This window comes from Perissodus microlepis, chromosome 14 (assembly GCF_051167445.1).
Source record: "Perissodus microlepis isolate ML-2025 ecotype Zambia chromosome 14, ASM5116744v1, whole genome shotgun sequence".
Taxonomy (NCBI): Eukaryota; Metazoa; Chordata; class Actinopteri; order Cichliformes; family Cichlidae; genus Perissodus; species Perissodus microlepis.
The window spans coordinates 3,820,795-3,847,892 of NC_140474.1; the positions used below are offsets into that span (position 1 = coordinate 3,820,795).

Sequence of the window (27,098 nt, forward strand, 5' to 3'; positions counted from 1 at the left end):
TTTTTGGACCCCCGTCTGCATCGTGTTCGCTGTGTGGATAGTTTGTTCTTTGTTTGTTTCCCATTTAACTTTCCAGTTTAGTTCCTCATGTGGAGTTTTTACTTCCCTCCTTTGTTCCCTCTGTTCTCGTCTAAATTGAGTTCACCTGTCTTTTGTTAGCGCTCTGTGTCGTGCGTATTGTCCTTAGTCTTTATCTGGTTCTCTAATAAAAAATTTACATAATCCACAAACAGGGATCCACCAGGCAAAAACAACCAGGGAGACACAGGAACCAGAGTTTATCTCATTATGTCTGTGTACTGGGTGCACTTGTAAACATTTCGAGACAAGCAGGAGAATGTAAGCTCCCTCTGGATGTTCGTTAACCATTTGTTGGAGTGCTGTGTCTCTGACTGATGAAAGCCTTCTTGCTCTCCTTGGACTGGTGTAAATGATTATCAGCAAAACTGCAGTGTAGCACGCCGCCCCGCCTCTGTGGTCAGACGGTTTGGCTCAGTTTGTAGCTGCAGTAATATATTTACAATCTTTTAGTGCTGACCAAAAGTAATGGTAGTAAACTAATCAGCAAGTATTGGTATTCAGCATTTATGAGAAAATCAATAGCAGGAGAGTCACAAAGTACAGGAGCGTCCTGAGAAAATGTTGTGGGAATAATTGGCTACTTCAGTGCGCTGCTGTTTTCTCTGACCTCGGAAAGTTCCTGTGGGAATTGCTGTGGCTTCAGTATGAAGCACAGTCTTATTATAAATTGACTGAATCATGTTGTAACATGCCTGTGATTGATAGTGATTTGATGAGGAGATGAGGTTGACATCATTGTACGGAGGTCAGTAGACGAAACTAACAGACAGGAAGAAGCCGTCATCCCTAATTAGAGCTAGATCACGTTTTTTATGGATCTGAAATGCTGCGTCCTTTCCATCCTCATACGCATATGCATTACTGCACTGGTGCCCAACTCGAGTGATGTCAGGCAAATCCAGGTGTGCTGTGGGATTTTGTGACAACCATACAGTATTATTGCAGTAATAATGATAACTGCGTTGCATAACTGCATGAGTGTTTACTGTATCTGAAGTTGTATTTATTCCTCATAATAAAACTTCATCATATGTGCATTTGTTGACATCAGACGCTGTGACTGATGGTGACAAGGTTAGTCTGCCCGAGTGTCATCTTCATAAGAAGTTGGCTAGCACAGATCCAGACAAGCTAACCCAGAGGTACTTTGAGACCAAACATGTCTTCTGAGAAAAATGAGGCGTGCTTAAAATGAACACTGGATCAGAACCACAGGAAGCCAGAGCGCTGTGTAAAAATGTCTGATAAGGTGTCGGAGATGATTCTCTACACTGCTGTAAAAATGTGGGGATTTTTATGCTAGTTCCAGATGTTACAACTGGGCAGAGAAACAGAAGCTATAGACAAGCTGTCCGTAGCTCTTCATTCTGCTTTTGAGCCAAATTTTTTGAAAACAACTGCCTTCATGTAGATTTGGTGTTAGTGGGGTGATTCTCTGTAAGGTACTGCACTTGGGTATTCGTATGTTATTAATCTAGCTATATAGATCACACAGATGTGACATCTCATTTTGATACCTACTGTCATGTTCAGCTGTGTAAACAGTAGATTGTGGATCCAAACTGCTGTTTTGTATAGAGAATCCAAACTTTCAGGCTCAACTGAGGAACAAATTCACAGAAACGGCACAGGCCACTAGGAGGAGAAACTCACAGCGAACATAAGACAAGAGCAGCGCGACAACAGGTGGGACGCACAGCTGGATCAGATCGACACAAAAGACGAGACAAGAACCGAAAGGAACACAAAAGAGAACTACTTAAATACTACATGAAAGTCACCTTTCAGTAACTAAAAGTAACTAAAACTAAGAACACAACAACACTGCAATAACATTTCATTTAGGCATGTCATGTTATTGACAATAAACCGGACTGGGTTAAAAGCACAGCTGCACTGCTCAGGAAGTGCCAGAGTCGTCTCTATTTTCTGAAGCGGCTGAGATCTTTTACCATCTGTCGGACAATGCTCAGGTTTTTTGACGAGTCTGTTGTGGCCAGTGCCATCCTCCATGCTGTTGCATGCTGGGGCAGCAGGCTGATGGTTCAGGATGCCAACAGACTCAACTCTGGAGCTGGACTCTCTGAAGTTGGTGTCAGAGAGGCAGAGATTGTCCAAGATAAGGACAATACCTCCCATCCACTCCTTAACGTGCTGGCCAGTCACAGGAGCACGCTCAGTGATGACTGAATACTCAAGTGCACCATTGAATAACACAGAAACTCATTCTTGCCTTGATCTAAAGCACAGGTACTCACTGCAATAGTTCGTCACCTTCATCACCTTCACCTGGGTGTTTTGCTGCTTTTCTGTTATTTACATCACTACCACCTTCCCACGCTGTCAATCTCAATACTGACATCATTACTTTAGTCCAAACATCTCCTCGCCTGCTTTCTTTAAGCCACTCAGCCTCCACTTTGCATGGTTTAAATCTGTGCTCTCCATCATTCTCCTTTCAGACTAATCCCATCTCCACCTCAGACACCATCCAAGCCTCAGTCTTCATCTACACTACCTCATTCACATGGGATCTTGTTTTTTTCTAAGCTTATTACAACAACTCTCACAACCTCTCTGCACTCACTTCCACCATTTGGATGCAAATAAAGACTTGGGTCCACCTTTGCTATTTGCTCGCACAGCTGCAACATAACACGGGTAGAAAATAAACCATGAATAACCTATACAAAATATTAAAGATAAACAAACCTTGTAAACAAAAGGGAATAACAACAACTCAGTAAATAGAATATTAAATACTGACTAAGCAAGATACACAGAAACCCAATCCAGGGTTGGACTTTAAGGACTTTAGGATCAAAAATACAAACACTGGCCAATGAAAAGATCTAATAAATGACACCAAGAAAAATAAAACACTAAATTTCACAAGAACTTGAACAAGGAACAGAATTTGAACATAAATCGCTTCACAAACTCAGGGACTGTGACACCTTTGAACAAACCAGAGGACCTGGGAAAAGCAATGAGAAACGGGGAGACCAAAAAAGCTTTTATTACATTAAAATCTGGAGAAATTATACAAATGCCAACTTCTTACTGCTCGGTAAAGCAATTTATGTAGTTACCTTCAGCTACAATACAAAGATCTGAGGGTAACTTTATTTGCATATTATTCTCCTCACGGAGAATGTTTACAACAAGCAGTCAGAATGTTTTAGTTCTTTATGATGACAGGAAGTCTTCCTGTTTCCTTTGAGCTCTGGACTGAAACAAATAGCTGGATGTGACCAAATGTACCAGGTGTGGGATGAAGCCTCTGTACAGACAGAAGTAATACAGAGTCCTCATGTGGAGCCAGTACCTTCATCTATCACTGGAGAGCTTTGATTATTTAATCCAACAATATAATGATGTAACCAAACTTTGATGCCAATTAAGCAGTCTAGCAAACAAAGTCAATGTAATCTTTGGAGCCACGGAGGAGTAGAGTCTTTAATATTGTCTCAGTAAAACTGATTCATAAGGAGATCAGTGTTGTCTTACATTCAAATCAAAGAACAGGAAACAAAGAAGGAAACGGCGATGAGAGGAAGAAATAAGCTTTGTAATGTACAGAAGGAACTAACGAATCCTGACTGACTACATTTGATTTCACCAGTGACATCACTGTTACCAAAAAGGTTTTGACAGGCATGGAAATGCTGAGTCAGCATTTTTTACACACCAGCACAGAAATATCTGCCGGATTCAGGTTTCCTCCGGCAATTAAAAAAAAACAGAGCTCCAGTTTAGTGACAGCATAAGTGAATATAAAGTCAATAAAAGGTGAGAATTACCTCCAGGCAGAGAAAATAAGTAATGAGTTAAAAATAAAAATCTGGGAAAATCCTGATGCTGTATTGCTCCAATTCACCGAGGTTAGTAAAAATGGGAGCGACTGAAGGAAAGCACGGGGAAAGAAAGCTTTAATATTGTATTCACACACACGATGCATTGCAGCTAAATCGAATCATTTATTAAAACTGCTGATCCAAATAAACGGACGCGAAACTTTCAAACTGCTTTAATGAGGATAACAGAGGTAAACACAAGCTAACTGTGCATGCTAATGTTTCATCCCCATGTTATTTATCAGCTCGCTAACCCTGCCATGGGGGAGGCCAAAAGCCCTGATCCTGGATAAATGGGCAAACCTGCATCAGGAAGGGGATCTGGTGTTAAGTCTTTGCCAAGTCAAACATGTGGTTCACCAAAAACAAGATTTATACATAGGTGTTAACACAGACCACCTCCAGTATTATTGGCCAACACGGTGCAGGTGGAATCTGCTACTGCTGGCTGAAGACAAAGGAAGAGGAGAAGGAGAAAGAAGCAAAGGCAGGAGTGTTTGGTGTATCTGGGATGGCAGCAAGAGTGGAAGAGAAGGAACGAGAGGGCAAGATGGTAGTGAGACCTCCTTATGATGGATGATTTGGAGATGGTGGCACGTGCAAAAAGACGGGTCGAGTTTAAGGTAGCAGAGCTGAAGACTGTCATTTGTAGTGAGCCGAATGGACAGGATTAGAAATGAGAACATCAGAGAGACGGCAGTTTGGAGACAGAGTTAGAAATGTGAGGCTGAGATGGTTTAGACATGTGCAGAGGAGAGATAGTAGGACAAAGGATGTTGAAGGTGGAGCTGGCAGGCAGGAGAAAAAGAGGACGAAGATGTGGTGTGGGGAAAGAAGGCAGTCAGAGGGTTGGTGTGAGAGAAGAGGATGCAAAGGAAAAGGGTGGTAGAAGAACGAGATAAAGAAAAAGAAGAATCCTGAATTTTCCTGCTTCAGCTTAATGGAAGCTAGAGTCTATTTTAATGGTTTCATATGAGAGCTTTATATTTGTACATCTATGTATTCTGTTTTCACACCACAATAACTGCTGAAACTTTCCCCTGCTGTTCGGTCTCCCAGTCATATTTGGGTTTCAGGAGGGATGCATACAACTTAGGAAACTCACATGTAAGGCAAAATGGCAGTCCCAACCATTGCACTGTCATCTGAGCAAAGCAAAAACACCTGGACTCAATTACCTGCTCCAGGTGGGAAAAGGCATTACCTGGAAAATGACATGAGAGAGAAGCAGCACAAGCTTTCTTAACACTGATAAAAATGCTATACAGTCCCTTTATAGGATGACAGAGTGTCCCACTTCACTGTTTTAAGTTCACTTGATCTAGAAAATGCAGATTTTTCTTTTATAAAAATCAGTTTATGCGGGAAAACGAGTATCCATGGTTTAGACAACCTGTGTCTAAGCTGCGATACGCATATTAAAGAAAAGGTTGCCTAATTTAAGTTCATTTAACACTCTTTCTTTGGTATTTAATCTTGCACATCTGGATCAGATGTTGGAACAGAACATCATTTATATGAGATATACTTAAAGTATTCACAAAATGACATTGCACTGGCTGATTGGCTTCAGCTGTTTGTGAAACACTTCACAGTGACAGGTGCATCCACAGCTGTGACAGATAACATCCTGACACTTCGAGCAGGTGCGCAGATATTATAACCTGCCATGGTTACTTCCCTCTTTACACTCATGCTGACAGTTTATTGGTGCGTCTGACCTGACTCTGTCTCACTGAGCTTGTCTTTTGTGTTGATTTGATTAAGGAGTAAATAATGTGCACACAGTCTGTCAGCTGGATGTCAAACAGGCAGAGGTTCAAAAGCAAGGAGAGCAAGGTCTATTCATTAAATTCAGAATGATGAAGTGTGAGCTTTGCTGTCGGACGCTGCTTGATGTGTGCTTGTTTTGGGTGGGTACAGGTTGTGTTAACGAGGCTGTGCTGTCGCCGGATGTTGATCTTCACTGCTGTGATTCTGCGAGTAGACTTGTTGGCACTGCACACTTTAAGGTGATGATGTTGTCCCTGCTTCTGGCTGCTCGTTTTTGATGTCTGCTGGCAATTCTCTTTGCATTCATGAAAAACTTTATTTGTAATCTGCATGTGTATGTATCCATGAGGTGGCTTTGCTTTATCACTACCACAAATGTCTTTGGTTGTCTAAAAAAAAGTGTGTTTTACTCAAACTTAGTCTATTGTTCACATTGTAATTGAATCAATATCTGAGCTCCTGCGAGTCGCTAACTACAGGCCATCTGTTCATATTTGTTACACAAAAGCGTGTGTTGTTGTTAAAGCTGATTTTAGCAGAATCCTCATCACTTCTTCCATTCTTTAAGCGCTCTCTCAGTGAGCAGAACTTATTCTACTAAATCTAAATGCCAGCTCACTTTCTTAAAGTGGTCTCTTCATTGAGGTGAGTGTCTCTGATGTGCAGGTCAAGAAGGCAAATCTGGGCTGTGAAAGTGTTGCAAAAGGACGCTGGAGCAGGGTCAATGACAGCTGATGAACCTGAGAGCCCGTCGAACATGAGAATAGAAGAACATCCTCCTTTTAATCCAAAGTGTGCTGAGATTGACAAGTTATACCTGGAGACGCAAAACAAAGCCAGTGACAAAACTAAGATGACCAACATGTGCAATCTTGTTCATGTTTACACTTTGTTTTTCTGTGTTACCTGCAGTGTAACTAAAAGAAAAACCGCACAGCAAAGCTTCATGAGACTGAGAGCCACAAACCCCATCACTTAATCTTTAGTTCATTTATGATGGAGCGTGGTGAGGCATTAAACTGTCCTGCCGTCTGATCAGCTCTTTTTGGAAATCTCCAGGTGAGCATGTAGAGGTCAAGAGGGAGGATCTGTTATCAGTATACAGTGGGTGGATTAGAGAACGTGGGCTGAGTAACTTGCACATGTGGTGAGTGATATCAGCAGGTTAGGAACACAAAACCTGCTGATATTACTCGCACAATATTTTTCTACCTGAATGTTTGTTCTTTACAAACCAAGGCCTAATTGTTTTACAAAATTTTAAATGAATAGTATTCATGATGACATTATTACCATATGATCTTATCTTTCATTAAAAAGGAATTATCATTGCTTTATATCATCACTTGGAGGGTTTTTTTTGGCACTACCACACAGATGCTGCAAAAATCTTTTCTCTTTTGTCTCCTGCTGAGCTGACAGATCAGATTTTCCTCTACCGGTTTGTTCTTTTTCTTGTTGCCTGTTACTCTTGTCCATATGAGCTTTGGTGTTTAAACTTTTATTTTAAGAGTCATTTCTGTAGAAAGCTGTGCTTCCTCTTTGTTTCAGTCAGACTTTCTCCTGCTGTCCTGCCTCAGCGGTGCAGGCTTCTCTCCTGCAACATCGTCACCACCTGGAGGTAAACGTGTTTCCTTGTACAGAGAAATGGGGGCGTGGCAGTATGCAGATTGCACAAGCCTGTTTGTGCCAAATGATACTGATTTATTAACATATACACTGGTTAGATCAACACAGCCTTGTGAGCTTCATGTTTCATAAATCCAACAGTAACTTTACATATCCACTTTTTTTTTTTTATTTATTTATTTATTTTTTGGAGCAAACTAACAAGGTTTCCACACACATGCTAGTACGCTGCTCCTCCATAAACAGCAGTAAATTAGCCTATTTTACTGTACACAGCTGCTTCTAGACAAAATGAGACAAGAACAAAATCAGTATGTCGATATAAAACACAGTAACACCTGTGTGCTTGGTTTGTTCTTAAAGGTAGATGCGTTTGTCTATGAAACGCATGCATCAGCTGATTGTCTGCACAGCTACATGCTGCTTCATTGCTGTGTAGCTAAGGAGACTCCCTAACTGAGCAGGAGTCCAGATCACTTCGCACTCACACTGTGCCTTTAGCTTGGCATCATGTACACTAAAAGTTTGTGCATATTGGTGACACATTCACAATGTCGTTGTGCTGTCTTTGGTTATATTTAGTGTGGCTAATCAATGCCTTGACCTCACCTATCAGCTCTTCTTCATTCCTATTTGAAACCTGCTGCTGCTGGAGCTGCAGTGTGAATTATACTTGCATCCTCTCCCTCATCCTTCATCTTCTCCTTACTCGCAAACAGCCCTGATGTTTATTTCAGGTCGCCTCTCGGCACTTCTCATTCGCCTGCTGGCATTTCTCCTCTTCCTCCTCCGGCCCTCATTTCCATCTGTGTTGCTCTCTTCTTTGTCCTCGTCCTTCCTCATTTCCATTTTTAGCCTGCTGGAGCTCAGCTGCAAACTTTACATGTTGGTGTGACAATACGGCGCTGTGAATTCACACTCTCTCTCACACACACACACACACACACACACACACACACACACACACACACTCTTCTCGTTACAGTAGAAAACTTTCAGTCTGTGCAGAGGGTGATGATGTGCCGTACAGCTTTGAAGATGGACCCATGCCTTCATTGTCGCACTGATGCACAGTCATTACCCCCCCCTGTATTTCCAGCATCACCACACAATTTCAGATCCATTTCCCTTTGCTCTGGACTTCCTGTAACATCTTCTTCCTATTACAGCTGTGTTATTGTAATGATCTCTCTCTGCAGTTTCTCCAAACCCATTTTCTTCACTCTCACTACCTTTTCAATTTTCACACTTACAGACATTTTTGCCTTTTTTCCCGAGGTCTTCCTCAGATTCCATCATCTCACGCTTTTGCCCTGTCCATCTCATTTTCATAATGCTTCACACCTGTCATGGCTGCTCCCTTTCTCTGCTGCATCCTCAGAAATTTCGATTAATCCACCCAAACTCGAACTTGCTGTATCTGCCTTAACTGGAGTCACGGCAACTTTTAAGTCCAAAGAAGACTGAAGCAATCAATAAACCACTCTCCTGTTGTAAATTGGCAGTACCAGTATTCATCACACACACACTTCCACACTCATCCCTAAATATAACAAACAACATTGTCTTAAAGCCGTAAGGTTTCAATTCAATAAAAGCAGCAAACTAGGTGGACAAATCAATAAGCACACCCTTAAAAGCAGAGAGATAAGCAGAGCATATCTCCCCGAGCCTATTTATAAGCTGCTCTGGGTTAATGGGGAATTTGTGTCACCTTCATCACTGATTTCCAGGATGTTTTAGCACTAAAGTGAAGACTTATCATAACGTGCATATATCTGAGTTGAGAGCAGCTCAGCTAGAATATTTTTGCCTTTCATTTTTTGGAAGGAGTTAAAAACAAGTACTGTATGCAAAAGGTTTTATTATTTTTGCCTGTTTATTTTCAGAATGACACCACGACAATCACCTAACAGAGACAGCTTAACCTGTTTTATCGAGTTTACCCACATATACAACTGACAGCTGAGTCTAAATGATTTTATCTGGATAAAAATGTCAGATTTTATTCTATAAAATGATTTTTAGTGGTTTGTTTTAAGGTAGCATTTTGAAAGTTTTCTATCGGTTTGCAAATTATTATAATGGGTCTACTGCATCTACAATACAGTTTTCTGTCTATTTCACAGGAATGGTGCTGGTCACAGTACTGATGAGGTGTTAGAATAGCTTTTGCCCCAGTGTTTTGAATTTTTTTATTTATTTATTTATTTTTTTATTAAACTTTAGATTCTCATCTAGTTTTGATCTGAGTTTTGCTCATGTTGTATCCCTGCCTGTCCCTCCGGTCGTTCCCTCATGTCTTCTGTCCTAGTCTCACCTTTGTGTTTCCTCTGTAAGAATCAGTCTTGTCTCCATGCTTCTTTATTTTTCTGTTCCCGTGTGGTTCAGTCTGTCCGGTCTCAGTCTTCGTTTTCCTCTTCCCTGGGTTAAGTTGGTATGTCTTAGTCTGGGCCTATTGTCTGTGAGCTAGTCCTGTTTTATTTTCAGTCCTGCGTCTTGTGTCTATGCTCTGCTTTGCTTCCTTTCTCTCATCAGTTAGATTCCTTCAGCTGTGTTCCCCAGGTGTGTCCTCTTATTTACTCTGAGTGTTTGTCTGGTCTTTGTCACGTTGTTGTCATTCTCTCTTCATGTATGTTCTCTGTTCATTTTGCAACCACTAAGTCTGCGACTCCTGTTTAGTCTGAGTTTTTGATATGTTTGTTTTGTCCCCTGAACTTGAGTAATAAAGCTGTTCTGAGCTCAGTCCTGTCTCCGCGTCTGCTCTCTATCAGCCAGTCATTCATACAATGGAGTATTAGGGTCACAGTGTTCAAAACATATCAATCACTTCGAGAATAAAAACAAATTGTTGCTTCAAGACAAACTGTCATGATACTCTCTACAAAACCCCTTATGGAGATGACTTGGTGAAATCATAATTCAGAATCAGTTTTAGTCGCAATCAAGGAAATGATTTCTCTTTTAGCTCATGAACACAGCGCGGTGATGAGTACAAGAATGTTGAAAAGATGGTGTAAAAAGCTGCATCTGGTCAGAGGGAGGAAAATACAGCATTTGTGCAAAATGAAATGGCTGATAATCAACAGATGCTGATATTTACAACCTCATGCAAGAAAGTGAAAACCTGCTTTACCACAAGGCTACACACGACTCACCAACTCATCTACACAAAGCAGATGAGTTGGTGCTATACAGAGGGCAGTTTGTGTTGAAACAGCTGTAATCTCCACATTTTAAATTTTTTTCAAAATAGAATTTTGACTTTAAACAAATGATTGAAGTCAGAAATAAGCTGAACGCATTCAAGATTAAACTGTTATGCTAGTAGACAGAATTAACAAGGAGGCACCATAACAGTTCAACTCTTCCAGTGAATGATTTATATATTTGTCCGCACAGCTGCCAAACTGTAAAAGGTCTTCTATGGGATTGAATCTGTTAGCTCCCCTCAGGTTGTTGTAAAAGGGGCATGAATGTGGATTTCCTCCAGGAGGAAGTCCACATCCACTTGGACCTGACTATATCATTTCATTTTTGAGTTGTCAAACTATAATAGCAGTAAAATAATAACAGGATGGTAATAATGCAGTATTTAGCTCCTTTATTTTCTTTTTTCTTTCTTAAATATCAGAGCATGAGTCTTCAGACTAGTCTTTACTATTTATAGGCCTTTACTGCAGATCTGAGGTCCAGCAGCCCTGTAGCTAAATATAAGGCTGAGATTTCCTGCTGATAAAGCCCAGAATGACGAACCACCTCCACCCAGCCACAGCAGGAGGATCAATCAGCTGATTTCCTTTAAGAGTTAGTAATGATTTCTCTGCCATTAACTTCCACTTAGTTTTTACCACATTTTACAATTAGCATTTTAAACAAAGCCCTTCGTTTTTCTCTGTTCGCCTTTATTTCATCTCTTCCTCTCTTGTCCTACTTGTCCTTCACTCAAGTTTCTGATTTGTAGACAGAACTCCAGCCGGTTTCATCTTCTCCGTATTCACAGGCGCCGGCTGTCAAGGCCATTTATTATACTTTATTATTTTTCTCAAAGAAGTGTATGTTTTTGTGTGTGGCAGAGAAAGAACGGAAAATGTGATTTTCTAAAGCCCAAGGTCACTGTACAAAGCATAAAAGACAGTAAACAGTACAGTAAAAGGATAAAAGCAGCATTTGTTTAAAGAGTGAGTCAGTTTGAACAGATGGATTTGGGGGTTTGACTTGAATAGGGGAAGGGAGCCAGCATTCCTGATATCAGGAGGAAGTGAATTCCGGTGAGCAGAGCAGCTAAAAGCTCTGTTCCCATAGTGGTGAGACGGGCAGAGGGAACAAGAGGTGACTGCCGAATGAAGACCTAAGGGAGCAGCAGTGTGGAGTAAATCAGACATGTAGGCAGGGGCCAGGTTATTATAAAGGTGAGAAACAATGATTCTAGTGAGTCTACGGGCAGCCAGTGAAGCTGCTAGAGAACACTGGTGATGTGCGAGTTATGATCCAGGCTGCAGGATTCTGGAGGACTTGGAGTTTATGAAGAGACTTATTAGGGAGACAGAAGAGAAGAGAATTACAATAATCAGTCAGAGAAGTGAAAAGGCTATGGATCACAGCACCATGGAGGGTGGGAAAAGATGGTTGATGTTGCGTAAGTGGAAGTAAGCGGACTGGATGAAGTGATAATATGAGACTGAAATGGCAAAGTGCTGGTGAGGACGTTACCCAGACTATTAACCTGAGGGGAGACAACTAGAAAGAAAATCAAAAGCCTATACTGGGAAGGCTAAACATGAAACCTGAAACATACTAGAAAACCTGAGACCTGGAGAAACGTGGGGTACACCAGCAGAGGAAACGCTGGGAATGACAAACAGAGGGATCCAACAAGGAACAGAGGGACGCACACACTATATATACACAGGATAACGAGGAAATGGCACACAATGGCTGAGAATAATCAGACAAGATGAGACAGGGAGGAAGCAAAACAGAATACATTAACACCGGACACAGACTGTCAAAGTAAAACAGGAAACACACAAATGTGGAGACAAAGACGACAGGAAGGAACACAGAAGGCACAGAAACACCTAAACCCTCGAAATATTACCCAGAAAACTCACTAAATCAATGAATATTAATAAACACAACATAAACATGGAGTCACTAGAATCTGGACCATGACACCTTTAGTGTTTGTCATGCTGTTTTTTTGTTATTGTTTATTTTTATTTGCCAATAAATGTGTGTGTTGGTGGGAGGTTTGTGCGTATTTGGGTCTTCTCTCTATGACTGAAAACGAGCGGGACACGTGGCAACCTCGTTAAGACTGAAGGCACTACAACACTGCACGACACCTTTTATTATCATTATTCTTATAATTTCATCTTGAAGCAAGTCAGGAATATGACTTAATGCTGTGCTCCACTTCAAACACATCTCTGCTCATCCACCTGTGAACGGCAGTCTCTGCAGACCTGTCTCTGCAACAATACATATGTGTGAATGCACGTCAGGTCTACTCATAAGGTGCTGAATTTGTGTATCTTTGCAGGTGCATGTGAGGGCGCATGCTATCTCACATCAGTGTCTTTCTTATTGTGTGTCACTGTGCTAGTGTGTGTGTGGGTGTGTGTGGTGGTGGTGGTGGTGGTGGTGGGGGGGGTCTAAGCATGTGTGTCCTGACATTTCAGTCACTCTGCTGTATTTAATTGTGTGTTTATGTTCCCAGAAGTTTGGATGTGTCAGGTGTGCTGCTGATATGTGCATATTTTTGTGTTTGTGTGTGTGTTTGCACTCAGTTTTAGTGCTTTTCCCCACTCAGACCTCCTCCCTGTTCAGTCAGCTGAAAGACAAACAAGTGAAGAAAGGAGGAAAGAAAATGTTAAAAGACAATTTGAATGATTCATGCAAACCATTTAATATAAATCATGCTGGCAGAATAACAAAACAAGTTTATTATCCAGCACAAAGCAAGAGTTGAATCCGTTTGTCTCTGTGACTTTTAGGGAATGGTTAATGCGGTTCATCTGACTTTTGGTAATGTGTGTTCATATTACAGAGCTACAGTATATTTCTTGAGTTGATTTTATATTTTTAAGTGACACAGAAATTGTGCAACATAAACAATCATTCGCTGATGGAACCTTCAACCGTCGAAGGATTATTAAGTTCCCCATAGTTAACACAGAAACCTGCACACAACAGCCTCAGAGTAAAGCTACCTGTTGCTCCCTTGCCACAAAGCATCTCCAGTTTTTATACTGGATGCTTTTCCTGAAGTAATTTCTGTTTCTGGCTGGAATCAAACCATCGACTTTTCTGGTGTTGTGTACAAGAGGACAAAAAGTTTTAGCAGCATATGGTTATCCAACAGTCCTAACAAGGTTATAGTATATGTGATTACAGTCAGTACTAGCAACCTGAGAAATATCGCAGCAGACACAGATGCATCATAACCACAAGCCTTAAAGAGGGACTCAGGCCTGAGTGCTGGAGAAGAAAGGTAATAAGTAAACATAAGGGTCCTGTTCTTGTCTAATTCCTGCAAGTTTTGGTTGTCTTTGGACTCTCTTGCCTGGCCCCTGTTCTCATTAGTTTGCTACATGAACCGTCTTCCTGTGTTTGAACAATCCTCTATTGTATAAATCAACACAATTCCCCCACAATCATTTACTGTATTGTTTTTGTTGTTGGCATTTGACCGATCCTCATTAGTCTCTGTTAATGAGGTTCAGTGCATTAATGCTGGTCCCAACTTTTTGATTCGTATTGCTACATGATATGTGGATACCATCATAATGCTGCTTTCAGGTAACTGAACACTGCTCTGCTCTGGACTTTCACTTGCAGGGAGCAATGTGTGGATGAATGCACAGAGGAGATGGGGAAGCAAGGAAGACACAGGAATGGCACAGAGCATCTGATTAATTTTCAAAATAAAATACTGTTTATAATAACAAATGTACTGTTTCTATAAAGCTCTGGCTGTATTTTGAAGTGCTGGATAAACCACACTTGTTGTATTCTCATCCTGAACATATGGAGGTATCAAATGAGGTAACATAAGGTGAGGACCATATCACCAGGTGTACAACTACTCTAATTTGTCCATTGGCTTCTAAGGCAGAAAGCCACAGGCAGCAGGCAGAGATGACAGATCTTCACCTGAATGATGATTTCATACAGATGGGTTCTTCCCATCATTACCATCTACTGCAAGGAGAATAAAAACACCTATTAATCTCAACCATTTACAGTGAAACAACAAAAAGTGGTATTTCTGCTCCAGAGAACAGAAACAAGAAATGCTTTTTTCACAGAGGACATTTTGACACGTCCCGGTTGGGAAGCACAGGAGCAAATAGTGAGATTAATCATTTAGATTTAGTTTGCTGAGAGTGTGCACGCAGGCCCCCGGTGACAGCTCGCTGACACATTTGAATAGAAATGAGCCATTGTCTCTTTTTTTGTAGCGTTTGATCCTTCCTGCTACAAAAACCGAAATGTTTGCTGTGGAAAGGGGATGTAGAACAAGTACACAGTCCTCATATTTCTCTGGAAATGGAGGAACTATACTGTACAGTAACTGTACAGTAAATGTGTGTTAGAGACATAATGTGAAAGCACGTCTGTATGTTGAGTCATATACGTGCATGTTGTTCTACTCTATAAAAACTTCCAGCATAGCATCCAACAGTGTTATTACCTTAAACATCAGCTAAAGTCAGTTCACACCAAATCCAGTCATCATTTGCATCTGATGCTTTAAGTAAACGAGCACTGAGTAGACGCGACTTCTTCTCTGTGTCTGTGCTCGTAGTCTCTCATCCACCGCCTTGATATCATTTAATGATAAACGTGTTATTTATAGAGAAATCTTCAGCGTGCGCTCATTTACATATTCACCACAATAGCTTGATTTCCCAGCATGCACATGCTAGAACTCAAGTGAGTCATTTACCAGCATGGAGGCAGAGTAACTGCTGCTGCGGGCAAACCCTGTCCTGACCATTTATGTATGTATAATTTAGTTCACCTTGTTGTGCGTGCGTGTGTGTGTGCGTGTGTGCCTGTGTGTGTATGTGTTAAGAGCCAGTTCTTGTAGTAAGATTAATAATGGAGCACGGATGTCAATCTGGGGTCATCTAACCAATTCCTTCTCTCTTCTTCTACGTGTTTTATGGTTGTTTCTAACAGCTCCGGGTCAGCCTTCATTGACATAATTAATGTGAAACATGCTGCATTTGTCCTCTTATGCTTTAAGCTGACTCTACATGTTATCAGCCCGGTTATGAATAGATGTGGATGGTAGGACCTCAGTTTGTGTCAGGAAAGGAAACAGAGATGAAAACCAATGTGGTCACTTCCTGACAGAGAGATTAGTGTGGCAGAATTTTTATGGGGTCTTCCATAATTGTTCCTCACATTCAGAGTTTAACAACATTGGGGTTCACTCACCTGTGAACAGCTGTAAGCATATCAAAACAAAGGAGAAATGATGCTGGAGTAGCTCAGTAGACATGCTCTTTATTTTAGCCAAGGATTGTTACGCAGACGTATGAGCTGCTAACGTAAAAAAGTTTGAAGTGTTAAAGTAAAATGACTTTACAGATTTAGATTTTATCATTCAATATAAAAGTAAGATTTGTAAGACGGCTTTTTAAAAAAAAAAAAAGTATTTAATAATGCTTTGATGACACAGATGTCCTCGTCTGCTGATCCGCCCTGTTACCCAGCCTTACTAACAGGAAATGAAGGCACATAGTAAAACATGACCTGTGAAACTGAAATGTAAATTTAATGGAACACAGAGCAGCTCACTATGACAGCGTGCTAACCGTCATCTATGTTGTGTCCCTGCGGCATCCTGCATCATTTTCTGTTGTCTCTTCCTGCATCTCTGTTTCATGTTTCAAGGTTTCAGTTACAGCCAAACCTGGAAACAGGCTAACAGGCTAGCGTTAGCTTTCCAACAGAGGAGCCTTGACCTGCTACAGTAAGACTCCACCTCCTCGCACCCAAGAGTACAGCAGGGTAACATGTGGCAAGAAAACTAACAGGGAAAAAAAGGATCTCATCTCACACGATTACTGTGGGGAGCCACCAGGCCCAGGATCCTCCAGCATCCACCAGGCCCAGGATCCTCTATCAGCCACAAGGCCCAGGAGCCACCATCAGCCACCAGGCCCAGGATCCTCCAGCATCCACCAGGCCCAGGATCCGCCATCAGCCACCAGGCCCAGGATCCTCCAGCAGCCTCTAGGCCCAGGATCCACCACCAGGCACCAGGCCCAGGAGCCACCATCAGGCATCAACAACTAAACAGGTATGTTTGCATCTTATTTGAGCTGCCTACAAAATGCCACTAAAGAAAGGCACAGTCTCCGAGGATGAGATGGAGGAGATTAAGAAATCTCTAAATTACATGTCAGGAGAGCTTTCTACTATCTCCAAACAACAGAAATTGCTTTTGGATATGATGGGACACATTAAAGAACTGCAAAAACTAAATGAAGAAAAGGACAAAAAATAGCCCTACTTGAGTCCCAAGTGGCAGATCTAGAGCAGTTCACCCGTATGAATGACTTATTGTAAGTGGATTGGAGACCAAACGCAGAACGTATGCCAGAGCTGTAGTGGCAGAGGAAGGCAGGGTCATTAAAGAACTTTCAGAACTGGATAAATACTAGAAATGTTAAAAACCGAGACACTAACTATAGAAATAAATCATATAACATGACAAAACTGTGCTAAATAATCACTTTTCTTAGTAAGGTGAAAATGAACCTTACCCATATATGAACATTGTATATAAGGACTTGGGACTAAAACCCTTTGAGTATACTGATCACAGACTATGGGACTTGGAAAATGATATAGACCCTGAAAACAATTTCTATACCCATAAGCATGATGAAAAATGTGAGTATTATACAAATGAGCAGTTCAATCAAAATATAATAATGGATAATGTAATATCAGACATGGTAGTCAAAGGGTTCCTATAATCCGCTAGTTTCCTTGATTCCCTTTCATACTCCCGCACCAGTTGAAGGGTGTTCCTCCCAAAATGTACGGCAATATGTCTGTGAAGGTTCTCAGTCATCCGGATGACTGAGAACCTTCACAGACATAATATCAGACATACATTTTAATACTAGAAGCCTCAATTCAAACCATTCAAAAATCCTGGACTGTCTGGCACAGTTTTCTAAGAAATGCACTGTCATTGCAGTTTCAGAGACTTGGTTAGATGGGGATCAAAACTTAGTGAAGATTGATGGCTATGACATGTATTACATTAATAGGAATAAAAAAAGGTGAGGGGCTGTTGCCTTTTATACTGATAATAATTACAAATGTAGAATCCTCAGTGAACTGTCTCTAGCACTGGATAACATAATGGAGTGCATAATTATTGAAATAGAAGCTGAAAAGTCAAAGAATCTGCAAATCAGCTGTATCTACAGGACGCCTGGATCATGTATAAAAATGTTCACAGAGGAAATGTTGAAGATGTACACTCCGATTAACAACAAGAAAATGACATTTATATGTGGTGATTTCAATATAGATTTGTTGAATCCAACTGTGAACAGTGCCATCACTGATTTTGTCCATACATAAAAAACAGCGTTAATCTTTATCCCTTAATCTGCCGTCCAACTAGAATAACCTCACATAGTGCTACACTTATCGATAATATTTTCACTAATGTTGTTGACAGGAATGTTGAAAGTGGATTAATAATAAATGACTTAAGTGACCATCTACCAGTTTTTGCATCAGTACAGAGCTACGCCAGGATTAATAGACGTGAACCTAATAAGAAATTAATTAGACATAAAACACAATTAGCAATTTGCTGCCTTAAGAAAGAGCTCAACAACCAAGACTGGAGTAACATCTATGCTCAAGATGTTGACGTGGCATATGAGATGATGAGATGAGATGAGATGAGATAGCTTTTCTTTGTCAGTTGCAGGTCTTTTGCCCACAACCGAGATGACAGACCTTGCCGACCGTACATACAATACACAAACATCACATTGGGGAGACAGGTCAGGCTAGGTAGCAAGGAAAAAAACATCGAAATGTGTAACACAAAGGATAATACAGGAATGCACAGATATCAACACACCATAGCACAATAAACACAGACAGCAACATGGGAAAGTGTTCCAGTGTGTACATCTGATCTGGGACCGCTGCAATCTTCGACTGCGCCTCCAACTGACCCGATGTCCACATCGGATGGTAGGTAAGCGTTGGAGGTGGCGTTGGATCCGGGGTAGGGAGGGTGATGCGTCAGTGAGCGCTTATCGGTATCAGTATATGTATGTGTGTGCGTGTCCAGAGTTCAGCTGAGACAGTGTCCTTCACCCTGCCAGGCTAAGTAAACGGTCTTCCAGCCAACCCAGGTGGCCTTGTAGGGAACGGGAAGGAACAGACTCAACACAGTCATCATCAGGGAGTTTTTGTTCAGCTCCAGCCGTGAGCCCACAGCTGGCGCCGAAGGGATAGCCGCATTATGATGGCGATTTTTCTTTTCTTTTGCAACAACTCATGAGAATTTCAAAGCTGTTCTTTAACACTCCGTCACTGGACTCTCAATCTCCCGTTGGAGAGCCGCGAGCTTCTCCATGATGTTATTAAATTTCCGCTCCGTGGTCTTGTCATTCTTGTGCTCAAAGAGCAGATTCTGAGAACTCACGACCGCAGTCAACTGCTCCAAGATGTAATCCAGCTCAGAGGTGTTGTTCTGAGTGGATTTTTCCTTGATGTAATCCAATGTACGCTCAGAGGTCTTATTCTGAGTATCCACTGCAGCCGTAAGCTCCTCCAAGATCTTAACCATCCTGCACTCAGTGAGCCTTTTCTGAGAAGTCGCCCCTCGTCCCATCGTTTCAATCCCAGCGGGCAGCCTTGGGGGGGTTTGAACAGCCGGTTCCGCTTTCTTAATTCTCCGATAAGCCAGGGCCAAGCCAGCTCCGATCAGCAAGAACCCTGTTATCATGGTTCCGAATAGGTAGATATCTTCAGCGTCCTCGATCGACAGTCCTGCCAGGCACACGACCCTCCAGTTCTGCCACCCGTCCATCGTGTATCCGGCAGGGAAAGTCCCTCCAGGGCACTCGGGCTCTCCCGAGCCCAGACTTCTCGTTGAGAAAAGGGTGTCAATAGCATTCAGAGACCAGTTGATCAAATCCATAATTCTCTTAGGTTTTAGAAACAGACTGTGAGAGAGTGTTCCAGGGAAAAAGTAATACAAAAAACACGAGACTAGACAAGGACATAAGAGCTAAGCAGGGAAGATAAGAGAGAGGAGAAAAAGCGCATCCGCCTCCTCCGAGAGCCAAAGAGATATGAAAACTTCTTATCAATAATATTAACTCTTTACAATAAACACTGTCCCCTGGTGAATAAAAAAAGAAAACTGAAAACTCAGGAAAAAAAAAAAAACATGGCTAACAAAAGGGATACTGAACGCATGCAAGAAAATCTGTTGTATAAGAATCTGTCGTATAAGACATTTTTAAAGAAAAGAACAATAGAAGCTGAACAAACTTATAAGAGGTATAAGAATAAATTGATAGGGATCACGAGAAGCAGCAAAGGAAATTACTACAGTAAACTTTTAGGTGAAAATAAAAAAATATGAAAAACATGTGGACGGTGCTAAATAATATTGTAAATAAAGGAACTAAAGGATTGGAATATCCAAATAACTTACAAATACAAAATACAACAGCTAGTGACATAAAACAAATTGCAAATGGTTTTAATGATGTTTTTCTTGATGTTGGTCCTGGCTTGGCTAAAGAAATTGTAAAAACTGGGCACCCTCTTAAAACTAAAACTATTAATGTAGCAAACTCAATGTTTATGAGGGGAGTAGATGAAGAGGAAATTATGGATGTAGTCACATCCTTTAACTCCAAGAAATCAACTGACTGTGATGGCATTGATATGGACTTAATTAAAGATATTTTTGGATGTATTGTGAAACCATTTACCTACATTTGTAATCTGTCATTACAAAGTGGTTTATTTCCTGATAAGATGAAAATTGCAAGGGTAGTTCCAATATATAAAGCTGGAGATAAACATCTTCTCACAAACTATCGGCCCATCTCTCTACTACTGCAGTTCTCTAAGATACTGGAAAAATATTTTACAATAGATTAAATGACTTTATTATAAAAAACAATGTACTATATGAACAGCAGTATGGATTTAGACCCAAAAGGACCACAACGCATGCCTTAATGGAGTTTATAGATACAGTAACAACTGCTGTTGAAAACAAAAAATATGCTGTCTGAGTTTTTTTAGATTTAAAGAAAGCATTCGATACAGTTGATCACAACCTTTTACTTAACAAACTATGTACATATGGGGTCAGAGGGGTGGCCTTATCGTGGATTAACAGTTACCTTAAAAACCGTAAACAATTTACCCAAATCAATGCCATGAAGTCAGAACTGAAACCTGTTGTGTGTGGGGTTCCCCAAGGATCAGTTTTGGGGCCGCTGCTTTTCATATTGTATATTAATGAGATTTCAAAGTCTTCAAAAATAATATTATTTGCGGATGATACTTCCACAGCACAGTAAGTTAGTAACTTGGAACAACTTCTGATTAGCTAGAAAATGAATTAAATAATCTGAAGACCTGGTTTGACCATAATAAATTAACATTGAACCTGAGCAAAACAAAATTCATAATATTTGGGAATCGCACATATTCTACTAACAGTAAACTGACAATAAATATCACTGAATTAGAGTATCTGAATAAAAGTTTCTTGGTGTGATAATACATCACAAACTATCCTGGATTCCCCACATTACTCATATCAAAGGCAAAATATCGAAGTCTCTGGCAATTCTCTATAAGGTTAAGGATCTCATAAATCAAACATCATTATTTACTCTCTATTGTTCTATTATACTGCCGTACATGACATAGTGTGTGGAAGTGTGGGGAAACACGTATAAGACACACACCCATCCAATATACATTCTGCAAAAAAGAGCAATAAGGATAATAAATAAAACTACTTCAAGAGAACCATCAAATCCAGTTTTATCAAATTAAATATTCTCAAATTTAAAGATTTGGTTGACCTCAGAACTGCACAAACAATGTACAAAGCAGCGAATAAATCTTTGCCCCACAACATTCAGAACTTGTTCCAAATAAGGCCAAATACTCCTGAACTGAGAGGAATCCTTGTGTTCAGCGAGCCAGTAGTAAGAACAAATGTAAAATATCAGAGCATCACAGTCAGAGGAGTCAGTGTGTGGAACACCTGTACACATGAAATCAAGACATCAATACAAAAATTCACACGATTGTTCAAAAATAATAAATTGAATATGGGAAATCTTCCTCTCAGTGACTGAGTCGTCTCATTGTGTCCTCATGTTTTATAGATCAAGCCCTGAGTAACCCAACCTTAAGTGTTCATTAAGGTGTTTGTCACATAGATAGAAAATAAGCTCAGAGATTAAGCGGCTGTTACAGACAGCGTGATTAGTTTATGTAAACATGTAGTTTGTTGTTGTTCTGGTTTACGTGCTGAAAATGGTTTCATTTGTGTATGTTCAATGTGTTAGACTTGTACATAGTTAAACATATATGATCAAATAATGTTGAATCCTGGATATGGATTTGTAAGCAATGAGATTTGAAATAAGGGGGGAGGAACAAGAAAAGTGTCATCTTCGTCCTACTCCTTTTCGAGCACACGCATTCTGTAGACATACATGAAAACTTGATGATTTTTAAGTTTTGTTTTTGTTGTTGTTGTTTTTCTGTTTTTTTCAATTATATTTGCATGTTCGAAATAAATTCTATCTATCTATCTATCTATCTCTCAAATGAAGGACACGAAATCTAATCTCAAAAATGCTTTCGGTATAAGACATAATAAAATACCAAAGAATCTAAAACATATGTCATGTGGAGCCAAGGAATAAGTTGCAAGAAATCACTGGAATAACCTCCGAGCCACAGAACAAGGTTACACACAGCCATGAAGAACAACTCGACAAAGGACAAGGAGAGCCTGAGATAATATGTGCATAGAAAGTTGCTTTTGGCAGAATGAAGACACCTGGGAGAGAAAGCTGAAGTAAATAAGACACAGGGAAGTAACACCAGGCACGCAAGACAAGGCACTACCAAAATAAAATAGGAAGTGACATAGCATGACAACCAAACATAGACGGAGACTTGATAACCTGACCTGAGGAACACCGTGGAACACAATAGAAACTGAACTAAAAACACAAAGGTTGAAAACACAAAGCTGAAAAATTAAGTAATAAAAAAACACCCTTAGGATTATTAGTAATAAACAGAACCTGAGAGACCCAAAAACACCAAACACTGGGTCAGCATCTCAGGACTGTAGCTGAAAATAGGATGTGGGACATCTTGAATCCGCAATAATAATTTATCTTCAGTGGAGCCAGTATCACGTTTACACCCCTCATGCTGTAAAGACTTTATAGATCAGAAAGACTGATCAGGAAGTGACATTTAATGACTCTAAGCATATTATGTGCATCTAAGGAGAGTGTTTTTACTGACAGAGTATTATGTATGGTGCACAAACAAAGATTGCACAGTTGTGACGCTGCACAGGAGAGTCAAGCTGAGTGGAGCATCATGTAGGAACAGAGAGAGCTGCAGAAAATCCCCCCAACCAGCGTCGCGGTCAGGGCAGGTTTGGGTGGTGTTTTTTTTCTCTCTTTTGTTGAGCCACAGGTGGAGTGCTGCAGCTGGAGTCATGTCTCTTGGGTCGTCCTTCTCACACCTGCTACTCGTAAACTCATCTACCTGTAAGATGACTTAACGAGGGCTGGATGGTGCAGCAGATCCTTGCTAGATCATTAGCTACCATGGTGATCATTAGGTTTTCTCCCTGTGTGAATGTTTCCTGTCCACTAGTTCAGAGTTCTCTTGCCGAAGAAGCCTGTTTGCCGCTGTATGGCCTCCTCTGGCATGACTTATGCTCACCACCAGCCATCACGTGGAAAACCTGCCTGTTCTCCTCGGATTCGTCCAAAGCTTTTGTTCTGGAATCTCTCTGGTAAGGTATCAAGATCTATCCTCTTGTGAGGATAGATCTTGGTCGGATTGAAACACACACACATTAACCACAACTCACAGCCACACTGAAACAAGCTAAAGCAGCAATGAACAGGTCGCATATCCAGTACAAGATGCTATGATGAGCCTCTGATTGGCTCACAGCTCTCTTGTGTGAGCTCTACTTTGATCTCTTGTTGATGTAAGCATGAAAAAAAAAAAAAAAAATCAATAACTTTGTCATCTCTTACACTGTTGTGTGGCTCAACAGGTACAATGGATGTAGCTGTAAAAATACAGAGACCGTAACAAAATGTTTTTAACCCTTCTCCCTCCAGTGGTCCCTGAACCAGGACAGAAAATTAGTTAACGACTGTTGTGCCTACTTTCTGTCACATAAAACCTGATAGTCATAAGTTTAGTAGCAAGTCACTGACTTTTTGTTATAGATTTTTGACTCTGGCTGAACAGTGAAGGGTAGGATACAAAGTATTTTAAAAATTCTCCCAATTAACTCAAGGATGTTCCTTTTAACCTGTGGAGCTGTTACTGAATTTGGGGATGCTTTAAAGATGGAGATTTCCAAAAAGAGCCTGAATCGTTATCAGATACATATTCAGTTAATGAGAAGTCCTGAGTTAAATAAAGGCTGTTAAGTTTCTGCTGTGGAAAAGAGATTTAAATTTGCTTACAGCGGACTGATTATGCCTTTCATTAATCTCTGAGCGAGAGATACAGATACTGTGGTGGCTGCTTGTAGACAAATCTGTGTAATGTGGGCAAAGGCTCAAGACGGCACTGAACACTGTATGATGTCAGTGAGCATGGGAGGGGCAGCTAATCAGAAGAAAGTTTAATAATAATAATAATAATGGATTGCATTTATATAGCGCTTTTCGGGGCCCTCAAAGCGCTTTACAACTCCACTATTCATTCACTCTCACATTCACACACTGGTGGAGGCAGCTACAGTTGTAGCCACAGCTGCCCTGGGACAGACTGACAGAAGCGAGGCTGCCATATCGCGCCATCGGCCCCTCTGGCCATCACCAGCAGGCGGCAGGTGAAGTGTCTTGCCCAAGGACACAACGACCGAGACACTTAAAGAAGTGAGGAGCTAACAGAGCTGTTTCAGACAGTGGATGCACCGAGGCCTGGTATGAGATAAATGGGTCATTTTGATTTATGAATCATGCAATGACACTCGAATAGATAAAATATGATGCTGGAAATGGTGGTGACCTTGTAACCACACACAGAGATGGGACGATGTCATGGCAACGTTCTCGTAATGATGGCGAGTTTTATTTCCTCTTATGATATTTTTGTTCATCCTATTTTTACACCACTTTTTGTTTGTATACTGGAGTTTGGGTTTCTGTTTTTATTGTGTGAAACTCTCGATTCTTGAGCTCTTTATTCTTCTAAAACTAAGCTTGTTATGATATTTGAGTCTCTGATTTTTGTTTTCCCACATGATTTTCTTAATAAGAAGCTTTTGTTTGATGATCCTGTGTTTTTGGGTCATCATTTTATTATCATAGTATGTTGACTTCTAATCTTAGCTCTGATCCTGTTTAGTTTTCATGGAGCTCTTTATGAGAAGCTGTGGACTCTCAGTGTATATTAAGCTCCAGTTTTTAGTTTTGTTATTTCTCAGGTGGTTTAGTTCCCACAGCATTTTTCTAATTGTTTCTTCCTCTTGTCTCATCTTTCTGTGTTCTCCCATGAGTTGATCCATTCATGTTTTAGTGTCTGCTTGACTCTGTAAAGGTTGTTGACTGTTGCTGACCCTGAAAATGAGTGAGCAGTCATTTAAAAAACAAAATAACCCACTGGGCCAGCTGATGGGGGAAGGCTGTTAGTTTGGATGGTACAACCTCAAAGTGTGGTTGCCTGTGCATTTAAAATAAGAAGGACAGTTAAGATGATTGGAGAGGCCGACTGTTCCTGCTATATACACAGGAACCTGGCAATGTAGGTTTTCATATGTTTTTAAAATTGATTTTGAATTTCACTGGAAGCTGATGAAGGACAGCAAGCATAGGGGTGATGTGTGTAAGCAGCCTGGTGGGCTGAATTAACGACAGGCTGAGGAAGACTGAGGGATCTGTGGGGGGGGGTGAAGACTTACAATAATCTAGGTGGGAGAAAATTAAAGCTCCAAATCATTGGGCTTTGATTTTTTTTTTTTTTTTTTTTTTTAGGGTTTTCTTAGATGAAGAAACACGACTGGACAAGCTTTGAATGTGTGAGATTCAAACTTCAAATTCAGGTCAGAATAACACCAAGTTTCTTAACAGATTTGATATTAACGCTGAGCAGGCCGAGGCAATGACCGACCTCCTTAGAGAATCTGTCGAGGCCAAACACAACGTCGGTTTTGCCAAGCTAGAGGTGAAGGACATGAAATCCTTAAAAGCAGTGAAGCATTCACAGAGGCTGTTGAGGTTGATTGGCTCAACAGAAAAGTACAGCTGTGTATCATCAACACAAGCTGACAAGTAGATGTTCCAGGGGCAATGTATATAATGAAAACTGAGCACTGGCCATTTCACTCTGTTTATTAAGACTTCTGCACAGTTTTGTGAATGCCTGCAGGTGTGTGAAAGGGAGCTTAAATGGTAAACCAAGATGTAGATATTGGTAATATTAGAAATGACCATGAAGATAATAATAAATTATACAATTAAAAGAAGGAAAAGCAAGAAGAAAAGCAGGCTTGTACAGTGCGTCTGTCATCGACTCACCTTGGAGGACTCTGGCAGGATTTAGTACAGCATGTTGTTATACAGACGCACTGATTGACTGCGTTTCCTGCCTGCTTGGTCAGCAGGCCTGTGCTGTCAGAGCGGAGCCTGAAACATCACACACTGGCTAAGTAATTGTCCCTGCTCGATACCTTGAGAAATGCCCCTGCAGCTCATCTTTACCCTGCAGGCTCCCCAAAAACACCCCACGTCACCCCCCCTCTAGGTCGACTGAGGAAACGTCAAGCTGTGGGTGCCTGATAGTATCCAGATTTAGCAAATACATTCTGATTCCTGACAATGTATAAAATTATTATATTTATATTAGAAACCAGTGTGAAGGCTGTGAGGATATGAGCCAAGTGGGCTGCAGAACATCCTGTTATATTCCTGGTTAATCAATTTTCAATTTGCTCTGTTTTGTCTCTTCTGCTTTCTGTTCTTTCTCCTCTGTATTTCTTCTTTTCCTTTCACTGAAATCCTCCGATTTGTTTCCTTGCATTCCTTTCTTCTCCTCTAGTTCAATCACTCTCACCCCTCCCTCATCATTTCCATTACTTACTTTGCCCTCCCCCCGCATAATCCGTTTCTTTAATTTCCAAAAATGAACCTGTTAATTTAGTCTCCATCTCCTTTATTTCCTTTTCACTCTTTTTCTTTTATCCTCCAACTCTCAATATTAAAGTGTCTCCTTTAATCAATCCCTCCTTTCTCCTCCATCATTTTTGTTAATTCTTTCTTTCTTCTTTTCTTTTTCTATTTCTAATTTTGTGTTTGTTTGTTTTTATCTTTGCGTCCTTCATCTCTTTTAATCCCCCTCTCTCCTGTCAGGCACTCTCTCCACAGCTATCCGCGCCCCCGAAGAGAAAACGCGCACCTCGGCACCCCGCCCCGCCGCGCGCCTTCTGTGTGC

The 27,098-nt window shown here is 40.8% G+C and overlaps 1 protein-coding gene and 1 long non-coding RNA gene across 2 annotated transcripts; one reads left to right on the plus strand and one right to left on the minus strand.

The window, feature by feature from the left end:
* Positions 1-5,647: 5,647 nt before the first annotated feature.
* Positions 5,648-6,990, plus strand: LOC146372888 (uncharacterized). The gene is made up of 3 exons (XR_014802143.1): positions 5,648-5,777; positions 5,862-5,950; positions 6,378-6,990. It is a non-coding gene; the product is annotated as an uncharacterized LOC146372888 (long non-coding RNA).
* An 11,931-nt stretch (positions 6,991-18,921) lies between these two features.
* LOC146372889 (uncharacterized) lies at positions 18,922-19,548 on the minus strand. Its single transcript, XM_084951597.1, has one exon. The coding sequence runs from the start codon at positions 19,543-19,545 to the stop codon at positions 18,922-18,924; it is 624 nt and encodes a 207-aa protein (XP_084807723.1). The 5' UTR covers positions 19,546-19,548.
* Positions 19,549-27,098: the final 7,550 nt, after the last annotated feature.

What these genes read in the sequence shown, in the direction of transcription:
- LOC146372889 (XM_084951597.1), bottom strand. Translation starts at nt 19,545, where the DNA reads ATGGATTTGATCAACTGGTCTCTGAATGCTATTGACACCCTTTTCTCA.